Source organism: Ixodes scapularis, unplaced genomic scaffold, assembly GCF_016920785.2.
Source record: "Ixodes scapularis isolate PalLabHiFi unplaced genomic scaffold, ASM1692078v2 PGA_scaffold5__190_contigs__length_132052651, whole genome shotgun sequence".
Taxonomy (NCBI): domain Eukaryota; kingdom Metazoa; phylum Arthropoda; class Arachnida; order Ixodida; family Ixodidae; genus Ixodes; species Ixodes scapularis.
In genome coordinates this window covers 115,907,108-115,932,357 of record NW_024609880.1, presented here as the reverse complement: position 1 = coordinate 115,932,357, position 25,250 = coordinate 115,907,108, and the positions used below count along the sequence as shown (strand labels likewise).

The following is a 25,250-nucleotide window of genomic DNA, read 5'->3' as shown; positions in this document are numbered from 1 at the left end:
GCAGTGCCAGTAGCGCTACGTACACTGGGTAAGACGGCCGACTCCGGATTGCGGGGCACATGCGGAACTACAGTCACTACAGTAGCGGAACTACGGGGAACTGTGTCGACTTTTTCGACGTTATGGAAATCGCAGGAACTGCGTCCAAGACAGGCAGGTTTTGGTGCCGGCTGCGTGGGTGCCTTCCGTGATGAGTTCGGTCCTATTTTCCGATGCCGAGTGCCAACCGACAATCAACGCGGTTCTGTGTTTCTGCGTGTCAGCCAGCTGAGTAGATTTTCTATTTTCCCGGGAAAGGGGGGGGGGGGGGGGGGTGCTGCGCGTTACCTTTTTACCAGAACTGGAGATTGAAGCTAACGAAAGCAGGCTGGGATTCCATTTCACATATATTTTGTCAATAAAGGCAACGTGGGCGTTGCTTTGTTTACATGCCACTACAATAGAAGCTCGTTACATGGCACGTAAACAGCGTCTCGGTAAGAATCATGGTCTTACTCTCAAGCTTACTTTCCCCCCCACCCCCTCCCCCCCCCGGATCTCACCAGGGGGGGGGGGGGGGGGGCACGAGCCCCGATGCGCCCCCGAAGTCTACGCCTAAGGTGTCAGCAGCATAACAGCAACATCACGATGGCAGTGATGTGCGCTGTGAACAGAAGACTGGAATCATTGCCGATATCACCGTGTGTTCGCGGGTATTAGTGGTGAACAACAAGATGAGATGACGTAAACTGTCGGGCATTGATGCCGCTGGTCGGGCCGCGATTGCAGGGAACGGGGTGCCGCAGATTGACATCCCGCTTTACATGGCATTAAAGAGTTTAAGACAACTTGAGGGATTAGGTGCAATCGATTGACGTGCGAATAGTCATGTTGGAACGCTGGTCTGAACAGTAAGCTCCTATCGTACAGTGGCCAGCGTGACTGTCGGTTGTCTCCTCCCTGAGAGCCATTGCGCTCTGGGGAAAAGACTGAACAGCACGAAGCCATGACGGAAAGTACTCATATTTACAGTTTGGAATTTTAACATTAAAACGAATAGTAGGTAAAAAAAGGTAACCTTTATTTTGCTGTTTAAATATACTAAAGTTCCTGGAGAAACTTCCCTCCAAATGGCGCGCTGAGATGAGCGCTACAAGTTGTCGAGCTCGCCACAGCGCAGTTCCGAACATTGAACACCATCCGCAAGTTGCGGTTTTGACTGCATTGAAGTTGATCGAAAAACGATTTCTCTGCCCGTGAGGCATCACCTCCAGCTGAGTGAACATCCGCTCTACAGAGAGTAACTCAAGACGGCAATTCCAGCCGTGCGCGCACAGCACAAATAGAAAAACAAACGCTACAATAGAAATACTGGCTACGACGTGCCGAGCGGGGAAAACAAACTCATGGCTTGGAACCGCATTGGAGCGGCTTGATTTTTTGGCTTTGAAATAATTACGGCACGATCGAGAATTTTGTTTTATTAAGAAATTCATCCCCTGAGCCATTCAAAAAACTCTCAGAGGTATGACATTGCTGAAAAAAAATCAACTTGCTGGAAATATTTTTCATTGCTTAGGCAGTCACCGAGAAATTCCGTACGTTCAAAACGACCAGTATAAAAGACGAATACGCAGAGCTCCAGTGTAGTGATCGAGTTTGTGTGCCGTATTGATTGTATTGATGTTTGTATGTGCCATGTATGTGTATGCGCTGAATGTATGTCCACCTGATGTTTCAAGTTTGAAACTTGAAACATCGGCTTCAAGTTTGTTCTTTTGAGAGCGGCTTTTGGTTTCGCGGATGGGTTTGGCATTCCTCCGTGATGTGCGGTTGACGAAGGATTTGTGACTCGAGGAGCAGCAAAGGTAAGACGTAAAGTGCGCGAAGTAACTGGGAGTCGGTTCTCTCCGTTTAACATCGCAGTGCTGACAACGAGAAGACTGCATAACTGCTTTTTGAAACGCAAGTTTCTGTACCTGCCAGGGGAACCTGGCTTCGGAAATAAACACAGTTCGCGAAAAGCTCGTGTTACGCTTTTATTTGCTGCTCCTCTCGTCCCGTACGAGAGACGTAGCGTCCTCGTTAAGCTTTATGGAGCTTGATTTGCCCGATTTGGGGCCGCCATAATGAGATTCAGGCGACGGAGGAACTTTGCTCCCCTGCTTCAGGGACGAAAGTTTCTCCCTTTCGAAAGGGACATACGTTACAAGACAATTCCTCCTTTCATAGGGGACTACCGATACCCTTTTTTCAAGAGTGTATTTGCATCTAAGACAGCTTCCGTGTTAACTATAACGGTTTGTTAAGACTGGTCTGTTTCTTAGATGAAAGGTCAGCGCCGGCTGACATGTTTCTTGTGGAAAAGACGAGGGAAGAGAGGGAGTTTGAGTAACTACCTCGAAAGCTCCTTTTCCTATATGGAGCTCGAGCCATGTTCAATCAATCAATTAAAATGGTTTATTTTTCTCCATTTGGAGATGAAAAACCGAGAAAGAACAACATAACAGTTGCTTGACAGGTCTCCATCTCCCCTCAGCAGCAGCCGAAACAGCAAATAAAACAGTTAACACACAAAACGAAATAGTTTATGTAATTATTCGTTTGAGAAAAACACAAAGGCAAAGAAAAATGAAAATCACCACCCGTCATGCACTTAATAACACTGAAGGCTCAACGAAAAATAAAGCAAATATTTGTTTACCAAAGTCAAACGTTCTATGTTTAATTCCTTCAAACGATTTAAAAGACGAGGAAGAGTATTTCGCAACATCTCAATTCCATAATTTCTTCTGGAGTTTGGCACTAACCACGTATCCGCGCTGCGTGTGTCATGAATCGTGTCTCTTCTTGTAATCTGTGAGATAGACAGAAATATGTTTTCTTTGTGATGAAAAGACTTTTTTTAAGTAATACAAAGTTTATAATTATCGAAATTTGGAATCTGTTCAATATTAAGTTTTTAAACAATGGTATTGTATGAGCACCGTATGCAGCATGGCATAGAATCCGTCCAACATTTGTTGTGCGTATCATATCAATACAACGTGGACGTTGTATTCCCCCAAGCCGAAAAAACAGTAATTGGAATGCACATAAAATAAAGAATTATACATAAGAAGCATTGCGGACATTGGGAGTATATGACGATGTTTGTACATAACACCTACTACCTTTGCGAGTTTTTGACAGGTATAATGCATTATTTCATCCTATAACATGTATTGATTAAAAATTACAGCCAAAACTCTTAACACTTTCGACTATAACTATCTTATAGGTACCGTGGGAGAGAGCAGAGGTATGAAAGCAATTTTTATTTCTTGCTCTAAAAAGAACGGCTTTAGTTTTACTACAATTAATTTGCAAGGAATCAGACGCTGTCCAAGTATTTAATTTATCTAGAAATTGTTTCGCGGTACTTATAATCTGCTCAGTACCCGTATCTGGAAAAAAGCACACTGGTATCATCCGCGTAAATAATACAACGTACATTGCCATCAAGATTTACTATGTAATTGACATACAAGTTAAAAAGGAGTGGTCACAAAATACTACCTTGTGGCACTCCAGCTGTTAATGGCTGCATTTAAGATCGCTTTTTATTTCTTTCAACGCACTGGTAGCAATACTGAAGATAACTTTTAAATATACTTAGGGATCTACCACGCACCCATACATATAAAGCTTTTGGAGCAAAATATTATGATTGAGGCGGTCAAAAGTCTTTGAAAAGTCTATAAATACTCCAAGTGTTAAAAGCTTATTTTCTATATTGCTTAAGTCTAACTCCTTTTGCTTTAATAATGCAAGTTCTGTAGATCTGCCTTTTCTAAATCCATATTGACAATCGGTAAGAATAGAATATTTCTCACAAAAACTATACAACCTGTTATGTATAATATTTTTAGTCCTTTAAAAAATACAGGTAGAACGGACACTGGCCTAAAATTTCCCAAGTTGTTTTTTTCCTCACATTTGTACAGTACCGTCACCTTTGCCACCTGCATGTTTTTGGAAAGGCTGCATTCCCTTGTGCCACATTAAATATATACGTCAGACAGGCAGAAATGCACCGCAATACATATTTTACAGGTTTAATTTGAGGGTCATATATATCAGTGCTTTTACTATCCTTTAAATTTTTAGAAAGCTGAGTAAACATCATCTTCGTCAGTTGGAAAGAAAAAGAAAGTAGGAGAAATACTCTGCACATATCTAGAAGCATCCGCATAGTGTACACTTTGAAGAAGGTTAACCAAATACTCATTTAATGTTTCCGCTAAAGTGGATCGCGTTCAGTTAACAACTCTGATTTCCATTTCCGTGATCCGATGCCCATAAGATCCTTGCTTAATTATCCCATTCAATTTTTTCCACATAACATCTGGTCGCTTAGTATCTAGAAATAGATTGTCAAAATAAGCACGTTTAGCTTGCCTTAAAATATTTGTTTGCTGATTTCGTTCCTTTTTTGAATTTAAAGAATATACTTGCGTCTTTAGTGCGCACAAATTGGTGGTAAAGAGCATTTTTTATCGTTCTTAATATATCTGTCGTAACCCAGGGTCTACGAGGATTTCGGGAAACATATTGCAATTTGTAAGGAAAACAGCGGTCGTACACGATTCTAAACTGTTCAAGAAAACAGTCAAACGCCCCATCTGTCGACACGCTGTACAGTACCGCACTGCAGTTTACAGAAATCATATGGCGTTCAAAGTGTTCAAGGATTTAGCGCTTATATTCCTGAAGTATACTTCAGGACCGCGAGTTTCTTTTCACTTATAGCTCACATTAGAAAGTAGATTCGCCTTGGTTGCCTTCTCGCTCATAAAACTTCGCTGCTCGAATCTATTCTTCATTCAGTTTCCAGATATGTTACTTATAGTTTCCCGCTCTCATCAAAATAAAGATAATTATTCAATACCAAAAATTGCGTTAAGGTTTGACTTCAACACGCAAACGAGAATACAATAAAACGTTTTTGTAATTTCAAAGAAACACACAAGTCTGACTTAGCCTTGCAAAACGAACACGTTTTCACGATATTGAGGCTTAAATATAGAACGTAGAAAAAATGATAGACGACTATCATATAAATTCTAGCAAAAAATAAAAACAAAATACAAAACATTTTTTTAAATCGATTTCAAATTTGATACTTTTTTATTTTTGCATAATAATAACGTCAACCTAGTGCAAAGGGAATTTTACACAGATAAGTGGTTTTATAATATATATAAAGAGTATGGTTTGGGCTCTCTATCCACATAACACATGTCAAAGTGACCCAAGTGAGTCACATGTATCTAATTGTCAAAGTCTATTGACAATTAACCAAAGGGGCGTTTTCGACATTTTTAAGGAAAATCAGCAAGACGCCTAATTATTTTATAACATTATAGCCTTTAACTGTGCTCAAAGTTTGGTCAAATAAAAGTTTATATAATGTAGACTGAAGATCCACGGCGGAAGATTGCGTGAAACATACGACCCATGACGGATGTAAAAAACACTGCTATCCCCCGCGGCCTCTTTTAAGCTTTAAAAGCCGAGGAAAAAAAACCGACGAACTTCCGGTTTGAGGCAACTGTGTTTTAGAGACGACGCCATACCATAAATTTTTGTCAGCGAAATTAAAAATTCGATTTTTATTGTCTGCATGTTTTGACATGAAATCACCCTTCTATATATCTATATACATATATAGATGCTGTAAACGGGCCAAAAATTTCGCGGGGACCTAATTTTCGCGAATTTCGCGAATAGCCTGCAATTCGCGAAAAATAGGCCCCGCGAACATTCGGGCAATATGTGAACGCAACGGAAGCTACACTGGATTAGCGAAAATTGGAACCCGCGAATAATTTCAAATTTTCAGCTTTGGCCCGATTTACGAAAGTTTTAGCCCGCGAAAATTAAGTCGTTTACAGTGTGTATATATATATACCAAACATGGATCGATAGCGCTTTGAAAAGACCGCATAAATTGGTTTGTTAAAATATCGCGCTGGGATTTACTACAGAGCTGCTAGAAAGTGATGCATACATTAATTGAGAGTATGAATACATAACTTTTCTGTAATAAAATAAAACATATATATATATATATATATTTGCTATAGAAAAACAATCACCAACCCTTTTTTCGCAAAATCATCAGAAAATCGATCTTGGATATTTTGACGTTAAAACGACTGAAAATTGTGTGAAGCGGAACGAAAATACACTCAGCTTGCCTATTCTTCACTTCAGTTGGTCCAAATATGCAACACAGTGACACATTTTGACTGTAAATAAAAAGAATAGGAAAAATATAGTTTTTTGTGTTTTATGTGGTGTACTCATAAAGGCCAATCTTTCTACCATATTTTCGAAAGCTTCCACCACCTTCAAGTGCCCCTGTAGTTAATCCTAGCGTGATACGTTAAGGACCCGATTCGTCCGGTTCCTTCAAACAACAATCGGTTCCTTTTACTCACACGCATGTATGTAGGTATTTATTTTGTGTTTTACCACAATAAAAGTGTTTAGGGCCGGCTGGAGGTGGTCGTTTTCTCCTTTCGTTGTGCAGTGAAAGTGAGCAGCAGTCATACCTGCATTCGTCCTTGCAGCAGGATCCTGGCTAACATTTCAGGAGGTTGTTCAGTGATACATACTAGTAAAAAATTAATAAACTCTAAGAAAATCTACAGCGTCTACTTTCCCTGCAAGGCACTTGACATGGTTAATGGTTGCAATTTACGGAGGTAGGTGGGCGCGCGGCAAGATTGATATTATGTTTATGCAACCCACCCCCCTCCCCCCCCCCCCCCAAAAAAAAAAAAAAGAAATACTCTGCGCTTTTTCACCGACCATGGCGTTTCGCCACACACAGTGTCACCGCGCAGAGTATTTTCTTAGGTGGAAACTTAATAGCCGTCTCATACGGCGAACTTTCAAATAAATATAAACCATACCAATAAACATATCCACAACGTTGTTAAAATCAGATATGCTGAGGCTGAGCTAATATAAAACGGAGATGAAACGCGTATTTTAGTGGTTACGAAACTTTATTGGGTCTTAAATGAGCGAAACACGAAAGCGCTAGTGTAGTAAAAACAAATGCTTCAATATTTAGAAGGAAAATAAAAGAACTTTAGAATAAGCTGAAATTCATAGCAAGCATTGTATTTTGAACCGGTCATCTTATGTCAGACAGGTGGAGTTGTAGACCTCGTAAATTGTTCCTTCGCAGAGCTTTTTGTAACGGCGAAGGCATCTTTGGATATCAGAATTCGTGGCGTTTTCGTAAGCCCACAACTGGCAGGCTGAAAAATAAACACAGCGTATCAAATGCAGACAAAATCTTGCAACAATCTGTTTTCGCATTGACATCTTTAATAAATGCACTGATCGTAACCACCTCTACGCTAACATTGGGTATTCTAGAAACGAATACACTTATATATTGAGTTTCCGTCTACTTGTTATTGATCCGCTTTTCGGCGTTATCTTTTAAAGCTGCAGTGTTGTTGTCTGCAGGGAGATAATAAGATCCTCAGGACTGTCCCCGCCCCACACTTTCTAGGGTATCAATAACAAAATAGCGACTTTTATGTGTCCTTCGATTATAAGCTGAATGTGACAATGCGAGAAATGTAACGTTATTATATTTTTTTTCTGCTAACAAATCAGTCCCAATCATATTCTTAGAAGGTAGTCCGTTTTTTACTGTCACTTTTGTCCCAGCTCAAACTAAATTTCCCGCGAATCTAGAGAAACATAGTCTATTTACTGGCATGTCGGCTATTGTTGATTATTATGCGAAATTTTTTGTTGACACGTCTCTTAAGAAGTTATATTAGATGAGAAGAAAAATTTCTAATAAATTTTATCTAGAGGGTCAATGGAGTGCCAGTATGCATGGTCTGCATTGTTTGTGCGCTCTCACATTACTGTGTCTGGGGAAAATAATGCAGTAATAATATGGCATGGGTAACATTTCACATTTCATTATTTATACGGACAAGTGCCTTCTAGTCTATTAAAAGTGTTAGAACTAAAACAACCACGATATGGGAAAGTATAAAATAAAAGGGTAGCAATTATAATGCAGAAAACATAGAGTATCTGCTTATTGTAAAAAAATCAAAATATTGTCAGCACAGCTTAATGAATATTTGCTTTGTCTTTTAAATGCCGTTGTGATGCGAAATCCCATGTCACATGTCTATGACGCGGATTTGTCTTATCTCCTCAGCGTCGAGGAGAACGAAAAGCTTATTAGAGTCACCTGGAATCGTAATCTAAGATTTAGTTTTCTTACCTTGTTGATAGTGGTTGAAGAAGATAGTGCATGTGTCGAAATTCGTGTACAAAATCGTACTCTCTGCTTCTTTCTCTCCACCTGCGTTCATCAAGCACTCTGTTACGCCAACGCGGCACGATAAAATTCGAGGCTCTCCACAAGATTTTCGAGCGTCGACGGAAACTCCAAGATATATTTTGTTTTCTGCGCGCATGTATTTTGTCTACAAAAACAAAGTTAACTTCGTAGATGCAATCGGTATTTGAAAGAACAGGACGTACCTTCACTTGTAAAGAGAGTGTGCGATATTTACAACGGTAAAACACTCTGGAGAGTTCCAGAGCCATTAATCTGTCTACGCTTAGGGTACTAGAATTCCGTTCCCCGATTTCGTTGTGTGCGCCGCCATTTTGCCTTCTTGTACGGGCGCAATATGTGATCATCACGATTTGAAAATTCGACTTCCCGAGCATTAGATGCGGTGTCAGAAACCTCAGGCGGTATCGTATCGCTCTTTCTTGCGGACTACTTTAACACTTCTTGATGATGGGGAAACCAGTTCTTAAGATAACTGGCAGCAAAAATGGGGAAGCACCAAAATGGTTCAACTGTCATTACTGTGCAAAATGACTTATTAGTGGCTCTAGGGTGGAAATAAAAATACAGATGACTTAGTTCGAGATTTAATTGACACCTGTTTTACTATGACAAATGAAATCAAACTTTCCACGCAAAAAAAATGGTCCTGACAATACTTTTTTCTTTTACTTTTGTTTACCCTTTTAAACTTTATATTTCCATTTGTTTTACCTGTATACGTGTAAAAAATAATCAAACGAGAAGTATTTATATTCAATAAACACGAGCAGACGGTGGTGCTTTCCGAGAAAATCAGAACGCTAAACTTTTGTTTCTTTCTACCTTTCCCTTTGTTGGTCAGCTACGTGACGTACTATTGCAAGCGAATCTTAACGCAAAAATAAAAAAAAAACGTAAATACAGATTCTGTTCTTGTATGACGGCCCTCATAATTATAAAAAAGTTCTTACTTATAGTGTGCTTTGTATTTACACTATTTCTTTTTTGTTGTTTTTAGTGATCAGAGGTACCGACCAATCAATCGGCTAGGTTTCAAAATACATCTAGTAATAAAGACTCACTATTTTATAGCTACAGTAATTTTTAAAAAAATACCGTGACTTAAATCAAATAATTTTGATTCAAATAAGATAAATGTGATCTAAGTAAAATACACCTGATTTTTTTACATTTTGTGTCAAGAACAAATCCAGATTTTTTTTAACACTACTGCTTATCATGGTCAACAGCTGGTACGCTGAACTAGTGTCCCCGTTAGTGTTCCTTTAATCGCCCAGCTCAAAAAGCTCGCGGCTCCCTGTGTCTTGTTGCTCGCCTGCCGTGACTCCTCTGATGATCTCTGCTTTGAGAAGTCAGCTGGTTTTTCAGCTGCTCAGGAGACGTAGAGATGGTCAGGTTCAAAAAATGGCACTGAACCGATGGCATGATGACGACAGTAAGAAATAAGTATTGTGTCGCCACGGCGAGGTCAAAATTTTTGGGCTCCAGCTGTGATGCCTTGAGACGTGTTAATGAATCTGTGTTTCGTCAATTGTCGACGTAGAAGACGAGAGGTTGGCGTCCCGTTCTGTGACCATAAAGGGTGGTTTGTACGGCGGTTGGAGTGATCCATATCAGGCACCGCCTGGACAAGACCAAAAACGCTTTTCGCTGTGCTAAGGACCTGGTGTGACTGGTGGGAACGGCACTCTGTCTTTTCGTAATGTTTCCAAAGAGTCTGGCTTAGCTAGAAATATCAGAAATGGAATATTGCGGAGTGGCAGTGTCCGGACGAATTCAACCAGTAGACACAGTGTTGTTTTTTCTCTTAAACTGTCACCTGTTGGCCTCTCTAAAACTTGTTTCGGGGCAATGTGGGCAGGCCAATCAGCGTGATGGGTGAGGGTGCACACAAGCAGCTCGGGTCAACATTCGCGTTTGGCGATGCCTTTAATAATCATGAAAACGCTCGACAAGACGATTGGAGCGACGATAGTATGACGTGCGAATTCATAAAGAATCAAACAGAGTTATGAGGTCTTGGAATAAGGAGGATCAAAAGAGAGCACCTTTGTTTGTGTGTTTGTGCGTGTGTGCCTGTGTACGCGTGCATGTGCGCCTGCATGTGCGTGTGGGTGCCTGCGCGCGTGCGTGTGCCTGTCTGTATGCGTGTGTGCGTTCGTGCGCGTTTGCGTGTGTATGTGTTTGGGAGTACGTGCTTATGTGAGTTTGTGTACGCGTGGTGTATGTGTGTGCCTATGCGCGTGCATGTGCCTTTTTGTCCCACGCAAGAACTTCGTCTAACATTTTATTGCACGTTAGCGAACAGAGCGACCTTGTGTCTACAAACGTTATTTTCATTTTACTTTTCAATATAAATTTGTTGTTTCTATATTTCCACATCACGAAGACTTACGCTTCTAAACGTTTGTTTTCTGTTTAGAACTACGTCTAATTGAGAAATTTCAAACATTAGTAATTTGAGATCTTATTCACGACCGGAAGTAGAGAAGTGTGAAAAGAATGCACTGATAACACAATAGTTCACTTACTGGTTTTGTTATATGTCCCTAAGAGTCCCTCGCAGTTTTCCACTTTTGTGACGGCAATATCGGTGTAGCTGAAAACCATTGATTGAACTGTTGTCGATACTAAAACTTTTTATTGCTATACACAAATGTGTTTGTTATTCACCTCATAGCCACGGTGAAAACCCCGTTCAGAAAAGTAAGAAGCTTAAAGAGCTTTCACCATTCTAAAACAATACCTCCAGATGGATGGCCCTTTAAAATGGGGGGGGGGGGGGGGGTCGTATATAGTGTTTTTTTTTCTAATAGGCAAAAGGTATTTGGTTTGCAATCTTATGTGTTTGTGCACATCACTTTAAAGTCAAAACCTATTTTTTTATTATAAGCCATGCATGCGGTTATGTCAGATATCCAAAATATTATTCTCCTGTATGTCCTGGTCACTTCAACATCTAAAGATCGATATAAGCTGCTTCTCCGCCAAGGAATTTTTGTGTTTCTTTCTTTTTTTTAATTTTTGCCAAAGTTAGCTTGGAAGAATTCAACGTGTCCACATTACCGAGCACGTCACGCGTCCGGAGTCGCGTACTAAATAATTTTAAAGAAAAAACAAAATCAAAAACATTTTATGTGTATCGTCATTACTGTCAGAGCGCAGGCGAACTGGTTGAAATTTACAATGACGATTTTAACACAAGACTGGGGCAGAAGGAGGAAATTTTTTTACAGTGGAAGAGAAAGTAACAGGTACAGACAGCGTCTGTAACACAGCTAATAATTTTATAAAACCGACCTTTTTATATACAGAACCACAAACGTCGCAGAACAACCGAACATCCTGTTTTTCAAGGTCGCTCGCACACCCTTCATCCACACCACGAAACAAGCTAAGTGAGGCCACCTACAAAGCGCAACCACTTTTTGGTTTAGACGAAGATAAATCTTGTACCCAACTATAGTCCGTGGCAACTCAAGAAGGCAGGGCGAGAAAAAGGAAGGTGGGAGAGCAGGAAGCGAACACAAGGCTGGCGAGGGCTGGAGGAAACCACCTCACTCGCCATCGTTGATTTCGATTCCTCCTCTCCTACGTTCTTTTCTCTCGCCCTACCTCCTTAACCTGCAACATACTATACCGGGTGTTTTTTATATACTACAGATTTGGTTTTAAAAAAGTCATGAAAGCTATACTTATGCGGCTTGTGCGAGTGAGTTACACCCACAGGGGGACACTATGTGGGTGGCTAATCTTTGCGATAAGTCGGCTAATGAATAAATATTCACTAATTAACTTCTTAGTTAGTAAGATAGGCATATGGTCCCAATAAGAAACTTGACGAGTGTAGTCCGAAACCCCCAAATCACTTATTTTCAGAAAGACTTTGCGCGCGTGAGAAGAGCAGTATTGCGCTGAAGTTACCCCTCATGAAGCAGGTACAAGGCAGGGGCTAGATAAGAGACGGAAAAATTGCGCGGGCGCCTTACCAAAACCGCTAGCCTTGTACCTGTTCCACGAGTGGTAACTTTAGTGCACTACTACGCTTCTCAAGCGCTGAATACCTTTCTGAAAATGACTGATTTAGTGGTTTTCGATAACGCTCAGCAAGTTTATAATTGAAAACAGGTCTATTTTCACTAATTAAAAGGTTAATTAGTGAATTTTAGTGAATTAACCGACTTGCACTTACGACGTGGGCAACACACGTCGTCCAATACAAGTTGCTGTTGTTTTTGTTGCAAAAAGCTGTCATACCGAGGCAACATTTTAGTTGCCGTCCATGTTGTGCTGCTGTTGGCGCGATGTGACAGGTTTGTCGGACAACACGGGGAGCGAGCAACAAGACGCCCCGACTTTTGGACAACGTGTTGTGTTGCCGTCGTGTTGCCTCAGTATGACAGAGCCTGAAGGCCTTGCAGCATAATGCTACTCACTTGATTTAACACTTGATGTTTATATTCGTAGGTGAGCTTTTCGCAACATCCGTCGAAAATCCGGTGAGCGTTCCTTGGCATCTGACATTTTTGCGGTGAGCTTTTCTCCGGTGAGCTTATCTCCGGTGAGCTTTTCTCAAGTGAGCTGTTCTCAGCCGTTCTGTTATCTATCGCTTGTACTATTTCTATTCCTGACCATTGTGCGCTAAATTTATTGCATTCGTCCACGTCTTTAGCTAATTCCGAATTTGCAGCGTTATTATTATATTTCTTTTGTGTTCCGTTAACCTGTCATTAATACACCATGAAGTTTACCCTACGTATTTAAAACAACTAGCCGAAGGTATTCCATAGACCATTCCATTTGTGTAGGAAACCGACTTCTCACGGTGGGCTCTTTGGCATTCATTCGAGCCTCTCTGAAATTGAGTGAGTCCACTTAACTTAAGATCAGAACTGAAAACGGTGTGTACTCCGAACTGTTCTACCATTGCTTTCATGTTACACGATATTTTATTGTAATACTGGATTACAGCAAACTTGTTTTTTTTTTCATTTCTGTTCTTCACTTTTCTCTGTGATTAGTAGACATAATTGTCTTTTGATGAACTGATTTTTATAACCGGCTTTGTTTAATCTTTTTTCACTGTATTTCCAATTATCTAGTCATAAAATGAATACAACACATGTCTAAGGCATTCCTGCTTAATGATTCCACAACCCCCGGCTTCGCAGTTTTTGAGTGGCGACTTAAATCTGATAGCACTGGGTTCGAACCTTCTTTTGCCATACCCCAGCGCAACCACTCTTCAGTATGAATTAACAAATCTAAACACTAAATGACTCCATTCTTGGGTTATTCCACCGTGAACGGAAGCTCAGGTTCTGCTGATCTAATCAACTTTTCGAGGCTGTTTGATAGACCATTGCGAAAAGAGGAAATCGCTATGTCAGCAACATATCTTTGAACAACACATGTATATGACGACTTTTGCAACCTATCAGACACAACGCAATCCAAGAAGTTTAGGTAAATTTCAGCTAACGCCGGTGCTACAGATGACCCTATGCACTCTTTCTTTTTTTATATACTTTTTAGGGTGCAGCTCTTAGGCGCCCGTTTCCGGCTTCAGTGGCGTCGGCGTCGCCGTCGGCGTAACCGGGCGTTGCATTACGGGACGTTTCCATAATGACGTCACACGTGATATCACGTCTGACGTCACCGTCGTGACGTCACACGGCTTATCGGAAATAATTTCCCCGCTATATTTAGCGAAAAAGTTCCCCTTAAATTTATTGAAAAAAGTTCGCGCTAGCGAAAAAATGTTTGTGCTAAGTTTACCGGAAAAACGTCTCCGCTAGATTTATCAGAAAAAATTACCCGCTAAATTTAGCCGAAAACTTTTCCCCCTAAATTTAGCGGGAAATGGAACGAACATTTTCAGCCAAATGGGACGAAAGCAGAAGAGGAGGAGGGGGAGAGGAGAAGGGTCATACTTTCCCCTCCATAACATCCCATCCTCCTCCTCCTCAAGAGCTGCGCTCGAATTACAGAGAATTGTAAATGTCTATCATTTTTCTTTATAGTATGCAGCTGTCGACTGCAGGTAATACTCAAGAATAAAAAGAAAACTATATATGTATATATCTGATTGTGATACAAATTTAACCACATTCAGCTCCAGAACTTCTTTCGCCCTCTTCAGTACACGACCCTTTTCCAGTAAATAGTAGAGATCCTTGATGTCCTTTAAGAAAAGTCACACTCCGTTTCATGGTGCTCCTTCAGTAGTTCGATCAACTCGTTTGAATTCCTCAGTGACAGAGATTGATCTAGATGGACATGTCCTGAACACTTTTGAAGAAACACGGAAACAACCTTCTGTTACGTTCCAGTTTCATTAACAACCACTCGAAGTGGCACCTCCGGTTTGTGATATTTTAGCAAACACTTCACACTCAATGCCGACCTCGGCGATTCTTCAAGTTCTTTGCCACACCTCAGAAATCGTCTTCCTTTAGGACTGTACTTTTATTATTCCCGGTTTTCCCTGTGTTCCTACCCCATTCATGGAACAAGGACTTCATGGCTGTCTCCGTTTTCATCAAAAAGGAGGACGTAGGAAGAATAGCAAATCTATCGGAATTATCAGTTTCTAACATTTCCAATGACCTAGATTTTAAATAATTCTTTATTGCTTTAATTATGCGAAAATTTTTTTCTTCTTTGGGTACAAATAATGCTGAATATTGGAAATTGGCTAAAAACGTGGACGAATGCAATAACTGTAGTGCACAATGGTCAGAACAGAAATAGTACACCAAGAAGTAGATAACATGAAGAGAGTTGTAAGAGAGACAACCCGGATAAAAACAACAGGAACATGTATCAGTCAGGCCTCCCTGCCGCTTTGTAGTACTTCAAAGTACAGGTCTAAAAAGTAAATTACTCCATTCTTGGGTTATTCCACCGTGAACTGCAGCTCAGGTGCTGTTGATTTAACCACTTTTTCTAGGCTGTTTGATAGACCTTTGCTTAAAAAGGAAATCACTATATCATCAACATATAATTTAAGAACACATGTTCTAACAACCCGAAGGAAACATTCATCAATGTAACCCTGTTTGGCAGTCAGTGTGTTCTAGTGGACCTCTGACTGTGCCTGACTGTACGTCAAGCATGTCTGATTGGACAACAAGTTACTCTGACCGACAGTCAAACTCCAGTCAGACTCCACTTGTCGGCTTTCTGATGGTTTCCTGGTGGCAGTCGGCCGCCGCGAAATGCCATCATGATGTCTTTATGGCGATTCTGATTGTACATCGATTGGCTCTGACTGCACGTCAAAAAGCTTTGACGTGCAGACAGACGTACGGTCAACGGACGTAAAGTTCGTTCGGATACCACTATTTCGTCAAATCTATGAATACGAAAAATAATCTATGCGCAAGAAAACGATTTCGGGACGTGAGCCCATAAAACCGCTGATGTTAGAGATATGACACGCAGCCGACCGTCAACCTTGATCAGAAGCCCGCTGAACACGCCACTTCGCTGATTTCGCTTCGCCCATAGAGGCTTCGCCGAGCTTTCATGAACGATCGCTCTCGACTCGTTTTGTTTGCCCGCTTGCTCCAACCTGTCGATCCTGCCCGGGCTCTACAATGTCTTATGTTTTAGTAGAATTTCTACTCGACAAGACCCAGCCTGTTGTGAGTTCCGACGATGTAAGAGACTTTAGCGGTGTAGCTGAAGACGACAAGGTGTACCAAGTCTACTGGTCCGGAGACGCGCGAACAAAAGAATCGTTCTGCGGCACGAAAGTACTCTACATGGCAGGTGAGTAGAACTGAAGTACGGCGAGTGATGTACGAGTGCTTTGCATAACATGCTGAAGGCTTAACTGCATTTGCAGCCGAAGCATCTCGTATAAAGCGGATGGTCAAATCGAGTTTCCTAAGCGGTGGCATAGCATAGGGGTTAATGTGTCCGATTTGTACGCAAGTGGTCACAAGTTCGATCCAGGGTGGTCTGCTTTTTTTTCTTTTTTTTTTCTCGAACATTTTGTTTTCTCGAGGCATTTGGCGAAATTTATGAGTGCGTATAGTTTTACTCTTATATAAATGCTGCCCTCGTCGATGAAATTCCCTTGGCAGTGGCAGTCAGAGGCCATCTGATGGACCATCAGATGACGTCTGATGGTCCATCACGTTCCACCAAGGCTGCTGACTGGCAGTCAGTGTCCCAAATTACGTATCTTGATGGAATTTTCAATAGGGAACAGATGTTTGTGTCTTTTAACAACACAAAGGTGAATTGCATTATTATCATAACCTTAAGAATTCAAGCCGTTCACCCTTGTTGGTGTTAGACCAGCAGCTGCTAAAACCCGTTTGCTCTAGTGGCGTCAAACTCCTGATTAGCTCAGTTGGTAGAGCGCCCCACTGCAAGTGGGGAGTTCATTGGTGCGATACCAAGGCCAGGCGGATTTTTTCTGTCACGCACCAGTCACCTAGCTATGTTTAGATATTTGTGTTTGTACTTTGTCCTGCTTGCTCCCCCTCTCCGGGGATTATTTTCGTCATTCTTGTCCAGCCCACTTGCACCCTTGCATTCAATTGCATTATCATCATAACCTATGATACTGTTGCGCCTAGAAATAGGTCGCTGGGTTCCATAGCGATTGCTGCAAACGAAATTCTACGGGTGAAAACGATACCGTACGACGGCCGGCGTCCATCATTGTGTTGCCTTTCTGCGACGTGACAGATTGGGGCCGCCATGTGCCGCTATAGGGAGTGTTCACTGGACGCCATATTTGTGGGTGCTGTTTAGAGCGCATGCTCAGAACGAGCTCACATCGATAAGCTGCTAAGACCGGCCCTCTTTCGGGTGCGGAATGCATGTTACAAAAGAACTGTGGAAGCTCGCCATCAGCACGAGCTCAGCATTCGCGCACACAGCTATGGCCGCCAGCGAATACTCCCTATAGTGAAGGAATCGGAGCTGTCCTTTCAGTCAGTGGCGACCAACTGAGCTTTCAATTGAGTTCGGCTCCATAATATCCTGGGAAATATGCGCCAAAAGAACATGGAGAAAGAGTAGAATAACAACGACACAGGGCGCACTCTCAACTGAATTTATTAGGAAAAAACACAAACTTATATACCAACGGGAGCACACCATCAGACACCACACGCCACGTTAGTCCCCGCCCAGTCCACGTTTCAAATATTTAAACTCATCCGTAGAAAGAGCCAGAGATGTATCGCTAATGGATTTTTCACCCCTACTCCTAATCTCAAACGCCTCGTGAAGCTCGCGTGACACTTTGTTTTTGTACTTCGCCAATATTTTAGTGCTGTCAAATGACGGGGCGCAAGCGCATCTGTTGCAATGTAGAGCCAAATAAATGCCTTGACGGTGTGGTTCTAGTTGAAGCGGCGTGCTCGCGGACACGATCATTGATACACCTTCCAGTTTGCCCTACATAGCTTAAACCACACGTCATTGGGATTTCGTAAACGACGGCGGTTGCGCAATCAGTGTATTTATTCCTATGCTTGGTATTGCACAGGTCTGTTATTGGTTGGCAGTCTTTGATTCTCCTGCATAATCGCGACATTTTGTTAGGCGCTGAAAATACGACCGGGACATCATAGCGCCCAGCCACGTTCTTAAGATCACGTGAAACACCGTGCATATATGGTATCACCACAGGCCGTAGGTTGCTCTTTTCGCGCGGTGGTTTCTGCGTCCCCTTGAACTTCTTTATCAAGCTCCAAGCCACTTCGGCCAATGAGCTCGTTGGGAAACCCCCTTGTCGCAGACGATCTACTTGCCTAACAAACTATCCTGGGCGCTATGCAGGCAAGACTTTCTGAGAGACGCCTCCATACAGGAGCTCGCGATGCCTCTCTTCACGAGCTTGGAGTGGCAGGAATCAAAGGGAAGGATCCCCTTCTTAGATCTAGGGGAATACTCCCAGCAAATATGCTCACCTAGAAAACTGAGCTTGAGGTAAAGAAATTACATAATTCCGTCTTTAGGTGTCTCTTCAGTCAATGACAATCCGTGGCAGCAAGAATTGAATACCTTTAGCGTCTCTGAAACTTCACAGCTAGAGAGATCGGGATTACGTCCAAGGATGAGAAAATTATCTACATACCTAAATACCTTGTATTTGCCATCACTCATCTCCGAGCTATCCGCTATTGCCTTTCCGCACTTACTTAAAAAGATATTGCACAAAACGGGCGCGACACTGGCACTGATGCAAATTCTCTTCTTTTCTAAATAAACACTGCCTGAAACGTCACGAACGTGTTTTTTAACTAAAATAAACGTTCTTGAAAAAACTAAAAGCACAAAAGCTCAAGGAAACCCTCAACATTAATACCACAAGAGCCCTGAAAAACCGCAACCCCGCTCAGGTCGATGCAATCTCTTACCGCAAGGTAGAGGGGCTCATGAGGGATGAAATAAAACAAATCCCGGACATCTACGGAAAATCCACTGCGCATACCATGGTGAGCGTTGCTCAAAAAAATGAAAGCCGTTTACAAATCCCTGTAACGCCGAATTGGAGCGCAGCTCTTGAGGATGAGTAGGGAAGCTCATGCTTGATAAAATACGCATAAAAAACTTGCTATATCAGAAATTTATCAAAACGAGAGATCCATTACAGCTTTCAAGGTTCAAATCATACCGGAACCAACTAACAAAGCTACTAAGAAATGCTAAGGCTCTTTATTACACTAACGTTTTCCAGAAACAGTCTGCACATGTGGATCAAGTCTGGCGGACGTTAAACTCTCTAACGGTTAGCGGTTCAACACAACAGCATGTTGAAAAGATCGTTCACGAAGGAGTGTCCTTGACTGGATGCTCCCTAGCCAATACTTTCAGCGACTACTTTGGAAACTTGGTTAGTGACAGCAGCAATGCCAATGAATCTTGTAAATACATAGACTTTCGAAATAACCACTCAATTTTGTTGGAACCGGTCACAGATTCTCAGGTGTATTCTGTTTTTATGCAGTTAAAAATAGCAGTTGTTGTGACTGCGATGATTTACAAATTCGAACGATAAAGTATGTTGTCGGCATATTAACACCATGTCTGTGCTACATTTTTAATTTATCTCTAACAACTGCAGTTTTTCCTGCCGGAATGCAGAGAGCGAAAGTATCTGTTTTGCATAAGAAGGGAGATAAGAACATACTCAGTAACTATCGACCTATTTCTATTCTTCCTGTATTTTCGAAATCACTAGAAAACATTATACAGGCTCGTTTAGTACAGTTTACCGATAAACACAATTTGCTCACCTCCGCACAGTTTGGGTTTAGAAAAAATCTATCAACTGAGTTTGCACTGCTGGAGCAAAAAGAATTCATTCTGAAAAACTTCGATAAAAGAAAGCTTGTTCTGGGTGTATTTATCGACTTTACAAAAGCATTTGACTACATAAATCACAATATATTACTTCGTAAACTTGATTTATATGGTATTCGCGGTTTGCCTTTATCGCTTTTGAGGTCCTATTTACACCATCGCAAACAGTATGTTTCCATTGGTAAATATTCATCTGATATCAAACCAGTTAAGTCTGGCGTCCCACAGGGGAGTATAACTGGACCACTTCTTTTTAACATCTATATAAATCATATTGTCAATATAAATCCATCGGCAAAATTTGTAATATATGCTGACGACAGCAGCATATTTTTTTCCGGTACAAGCAGCGATGAACTTATCGATGTCGCCAATTTAACATTGTCTAAATTGTACGCCTGGTCACGAGATAATGGTCTGAACATTAATACCGAGAAAACAAAAGCCATAATCTTTCGGCCAAAAAACAAGAGTGTAATAATAATGCGAGACATCGTATTGAACTCCGTCCCCATAGAGATCGTCAACACTTTTAAAACTCTCGGAGTATTTTTTTCAGAACGAATGTCATGGGATAACCACATTGAACACTTAGCCACAAAACTGTCACGTGTTATAGGACTAATATACCGTCACGGTTCTTCCCTACCCGTTAACGTGAAACTATTAATATACAATGCCCTGTTTCAGTTCCATTTAAATTACTGTAGCCTCGTTTGGAGTAACACGACGTTCAGAAACTTGCAGAAACTATATTTATCGCAAAAACAAATATTGAGAATTATTTGTAATGTGCCTTATGATTACCATAGTGAGGCTTTGTTTCAAAAGTTCAGAATGCTAAAAATATTTAACCTCTATGACTATAGATTATGCATCAGCTTAAAACTCGAGAACAAAAAAAAATACGCGTTTCTTGTCAGACTTATCCGAGTTAGTGCAGAACGATCACGTTTATTTAACCCGACACATGGAATATTGGAAGGTTACCGGCTGTAAGACAAACTATGGTACACAAACTCTACGTTACACTATATCTAAATTGCTCAACTACCTCGCCAGCAACGAAATTTGTTTAGACTCCATATCAACTAAAGATTTGCGTTCATTCTATTTGCGCTTGTGATTCTTCATCGATGCCTACTATGTTACCTATTTACTACTTGTTTGTTTGAACTGTATAATATTATTTTTAGGGCTACAACAGTGTCTACTCTGTGGTGTTTATAATAATTCTGATGAAGTTTTTTGTCTTTCTTATGTATATGCGTGTGTGCGCCTCTTTTTTCTTTTTTTTTTTTCTTTCTTCTTTTTCTTCTTGTGCTGCTGCGCCTGTCACCGTATGGGGCTTCGGGCTCGTCAAGCCTCCTTTGGAGGCTTTTTCCCTTCTGCCCCTCCAATTCATTTGGAAAATAAAGTTATTGTTACTATTATAAGGGTACTGAGGGGGGGTCACGTGACCTCGGGGGGAGGGGCGTCACGTGACCTCGGGGGAGGGGGTCACGTGACCTCGGGGAGGGGTTCACGTGACTCTGAGGGGGGTCACGTAACCTCAGAGTGGTCACGTGACTTCGGGGGTCACGTGACCTCGGGAGGGGTGTCACGTGACCTCTAGGGGAGGGTCACGTGACTTAAGGAGTCACGTGACTTGGGGAGTCACTTGACTTCGGGTGTCACGTGACCTTGGGGGTCACGTGACCCTGGGGGAGGGGTCACGTGACCTCGGGGTGTCCCGTGACCCTGGGGGAGGCGTCACGTGACCTTGGGGGTCACGTGACCTTGTGGTGATCTGGGGGTCCCGTGACTTTGGGATGACCTTGGGGTCACGTGACCTTGGGATGACCTTGGGAGTCACGCGACTTTGGGGTGACCTTGGTTACGCCGACGGCGACGGCGACGCCGCTCAAGCCGGGAATGCGCCCCTAAGAGCTGCGCTCTGAAATTCAAAGACGCACTCCGAGTTTCTTGCGGCAAACGGGCCATCCAGTTTTAACCCAGACCAATTATTGCGCAAATAGTCGCTTATCTGCGACTGTCACGTGCCTCCCTCTGGCACTATCACCCTGAAAGGACACTCAGGTTTATGAGTCTTAGCGGTGAAAAATAGGTCCAAAATCAATTTCCTGCTGGCTTTCACATTTTTCAGGACCGTGGGTAGCTCCAAGGAGCGGCACAAGTCCAGCGCGCGGTCCTTCACCTTCATTAGGTCAATGATTCCCAACCGATAACAGACCCGTGCAATACCAAGCGTAGGAATAAATACAACTGATTGCAAAACCGCCGTCGTTTACAAAATCCCAATGAAGTGCGGTTTAAGCTATGTAGGGCAAACTGGAAGATGTATCAATGATCGGGTCCGCGAGCACGCCGCTTCAACTAGAACCACACCGTCAGGGCATTTGGCTGTTCATTGCAACAGATGCGTTTGCGCCCCGTCATTTGACAGCACTAAAATATCGGCGAAGTACAAAAACAAAGTGTCGCGCGAGCTTCACGAGGCATTTGAGATTCGGAGTAGGGGTGAAAAATGCATTAGCGATACAACTCTGGCTCTGTCTATGGATGAGTTTGAATATTTGAAACGTGGTCTGGGCGGGGACTAACGTTTCGTGTTGTGTCTGATGGTGTGCTCTCTTTGGTATATAAGTTTGTGTTTTTTCCTAATAAATTCAGTTGAGAGTCCGCCCCGTGTCGTTGTTATTCTACTCTTTGTCCCTGTTCTTCTGGCGCTTATTTCCCATGATGTACTAACTGGCCCATCTAAGCATTTTATTGCAGCCCATAATATCCCTCACACTGCTGCGTTACAGGTGCGATGATACCAGGGGCCCTAGTCTACACGGTGGTACCAAGCGGGACCAAGGGACCAGGACATAGCCTCCTGTTTTGATTGATCAGCTCTACACCACTGACCAATCGCAGCAGGCGGTGAAGTGCCGGTCCCATGGTCCTGCTTGGTTTCACCGTGTAGATTAGGGCCACAGAGGTTATTACGACCGACAAGACGCTACTACGGCAAAAACAAACATATGAAATAGCGCAATAAAGACAATCTGAACACTAAACAACATGATGTCGCCACATCGCGAAGCCAAATGCAGTTAGCGCCACACATTGTCGACAAAAAGAAGCTTAAAAGAGCGAGTGACGTCGAAAGAGTAACAGACTCGGGAACTAGCACGACAGACACAGGAATCAACATCAGGAGACATTAGTCGGTCTTAAGCTTTGCAGTAAGAAGAAACTTTAGTTGGGAATATTGATGTCAGATGACAAAACATAGGGCCTGTGACGAGGGAGAACTACTTCGACGAAAATAAACATTACGAGAACAAGTATCTGAACGCTTTTGAATCAGCTGCACCTTCATGAGCAGTAATCCCCCTTCATAAATATTACAGCGAACCTGCCTGTCTCTCTACAAGGCCTCACTCAGAAACGTCCAGTAGTATTTTTTTAAGATGCGATAAATATTACAAATAATGCCATCCATCGAAATGCTACAATCGAATAATCTCACGAAGTTTGAGTTGGCATAGTAAGAATAATAACAAACAGTCAAGGTACTTACACGACAGGAAGATCGTTGATTTGATATATGAAGTAGCCAGTTATTGACATCGTACTGCTGTCCTTACTAATTGTCGATATGTATGTGCACACATATACCGATGCATTAAATCCGGTGTACAACATGTGCCCTTTGTCTGTGGACACTAAAGCCTAAGAAAGAGAATAGGTACGGTTAGGCCACATCATCTTGGTACACTGCATTCCCCTATTTTACACAATCGAAAAACAAACTTTAGTTAAAAAAAAGAAACCTTTTTATACCTTCCATGCTAAACGGCCCCTAGGGTCCGTGCAGGTATTTTTTCCCATAGCTCCGGTTAGAGATATGACGAAAATGGCTGTCATCGCAGACATTAGCAACATCATAGTTTAAGAATCGTTTTTCTTAATAATACGAAACTCTAACATTTAGATTCTCACTGCTTATAATAAGCAATAACGTTGCAACCTCTCAGCTAAGTGGTATCCGAGAAGTAATGGCAGCGCAATGGTTTATATATAAATGGCACAATAAAGACTAAAATTTATACCCGGCGCGGGCGAATTCAGCCTACGTCAGAACCCGGTCAATACCCTTTTTTATGCTTATTTTCCAGCCTAGCAATTCGAAAACGGCTTTAGTGAACTCAATCATTAAAACGAAAATTGATGTCCTCCGCGTGCAGTGAAGGATATCCGCTCCGGGAGCTGCAGCGGATATCTATCGTACTGCACGTGGAGGAGATCCAATTAATTTTTTAAAATAATTGAGTCCTTCAAAGGAAACGAAATGCCTCCTCCAAATTGTCGGGCTGTAAAATGGACATAAAAAGTAAAAGGCATTGCCAGGGTTCTGCGCGTGCATGGTATATTGTTCATTGTACTTCTTTTTTTAAAGCGTATTTTATTAATGCAAAGTTTCTTGAAACGTTGCCGTCTCCTAGCAGTATATCAATATGGCCAGGATACCGGGACAACGCGGCCTAGTTCCAGGTTTTGATACCACGTGGCGTATCAGCCTTAAGCGAGATATGGAAGCTCGGAAAACGGGTTACTGCTCTCTTAACCTCCTCTCCTATGCATCTTTCCGGCCTCCAATTCCTTTACTATTTTTGTCCGGCTGGCGCCGTTTGTAAGGAAATAGCAAGAGCGCATGTCCACAAAGTGTTCCACAGCCCAGCAAACAAACAATGGCAGCGCTCAGAAGGCGATTTTAGCAAAGGTCTATACGCAGCACATGTCGAAGTCGTCGGCACGCAATGTGGGGCTTATCGTTCACCCTTTGCCAAGTTTCAACGAGACAGGGTGTAACCTTGGGCTATCCGTCTGCTGGGGCCACCTAGCTGCTGCCGGCTGGATATGCACTAAGCGAAAAAGAAAAGGTTTATGATGGTGTATCGTGCTCACTAACAGCCACCAGGCAGACTCACCTGGTGGCCATTTAAACGGCGTACTTGTATTCACGTCAATCGTATCCTTCTCTCCCAAAATATCGGCGTGTGCACACGTACTACAGTGGACGAGAGAGTTGTAGTGGCACACGGGGCCGCTCGGTCTGACGCGCTTGATGTCGATGCAGCAGTGGCGCTGTAAGCGTTTCCTCCTGAACCTTTCCAGCGCGCATAGGCAAGACAATGTCGGCTAGGCGGCTCTTAGCAATCGTTTGTTTCGTATTTGCCTCTGGATCAATGATGGTAACTTAACTATATAAATTTGAGCACTGAGCGTGTTTGGAAAAAACTCGTTTCACTTTCTTTTCAGGAGGAATCTACTGCTGCGCCCCTAGCGGCCGCTGGCTTTACCTTTGGCGTTTTCGGCATCGGCCGCTTCAGCGCAATACACGGGGGAGATAGGGTGGTGAGCCCACTACCCAACTTCTAGGGCACTGTACACGTACGCACGCCAACGTCTTCGACTGATTAGCTATATATGGATTGGATGTGGCTCGATTGTAGCTGCCTTTCATTCACAGCTTTAAAATGATGTAAAA

General features: G+C 42.3%; 1 protein-coding gene across 1 annotated transcript; it reads right to left on the bottom strand.

The window, feature by feature from the left end:
* Positions 1–7,173: 7,173 nt before the first annotated feature.
* On the bottom strand, positions 7,174–23,647 carry LOC115313425. Its single transcript, XM_040214310.3, has 5 exons — positions 23,543–23,647; positions 23,280–23,431; positions 10,906–10,973; positions 8,294–8,374; positions 7,174–7,295 (listed from the first exon to the last, which is right to left on the bottom strand). Exons 1-5 carry the CDS (start codon positions 23,645–23,647, stop codon positions 7,174–7,176), a joined length of 528 nt encoding a protein of 175 aa, XP_040070244.1.
* Between the last annotated feature and the right edge of the window lie 1,603 nt (positions 23,648–25,250).

Bases quoted from the DNA above. Each gene is read 5' to 3' on its own strand.
- LOC115313425 (XM_040214310.3), bottom strand. From the start codon at position 23,647: ATGATGTTGCTAATGTCTGCGATGACAGCCATTTTCGTCATATCTCTA. The intron at 23,432-23,542 runs GTATAAAAAGGT...TCTCTTTCTTAG, and splicing joins GGGGCCGTTTAGCATGGAAG to GCTTTAGTGTCCACAGACAA. The intron at 7,296-8,293 runs GTAAGAAAACTA...TTTATTTTTCAG, and splicing joins CTTCAACCACTATCAACAAG to CCTGCCAGTTGTGGGCTTAC.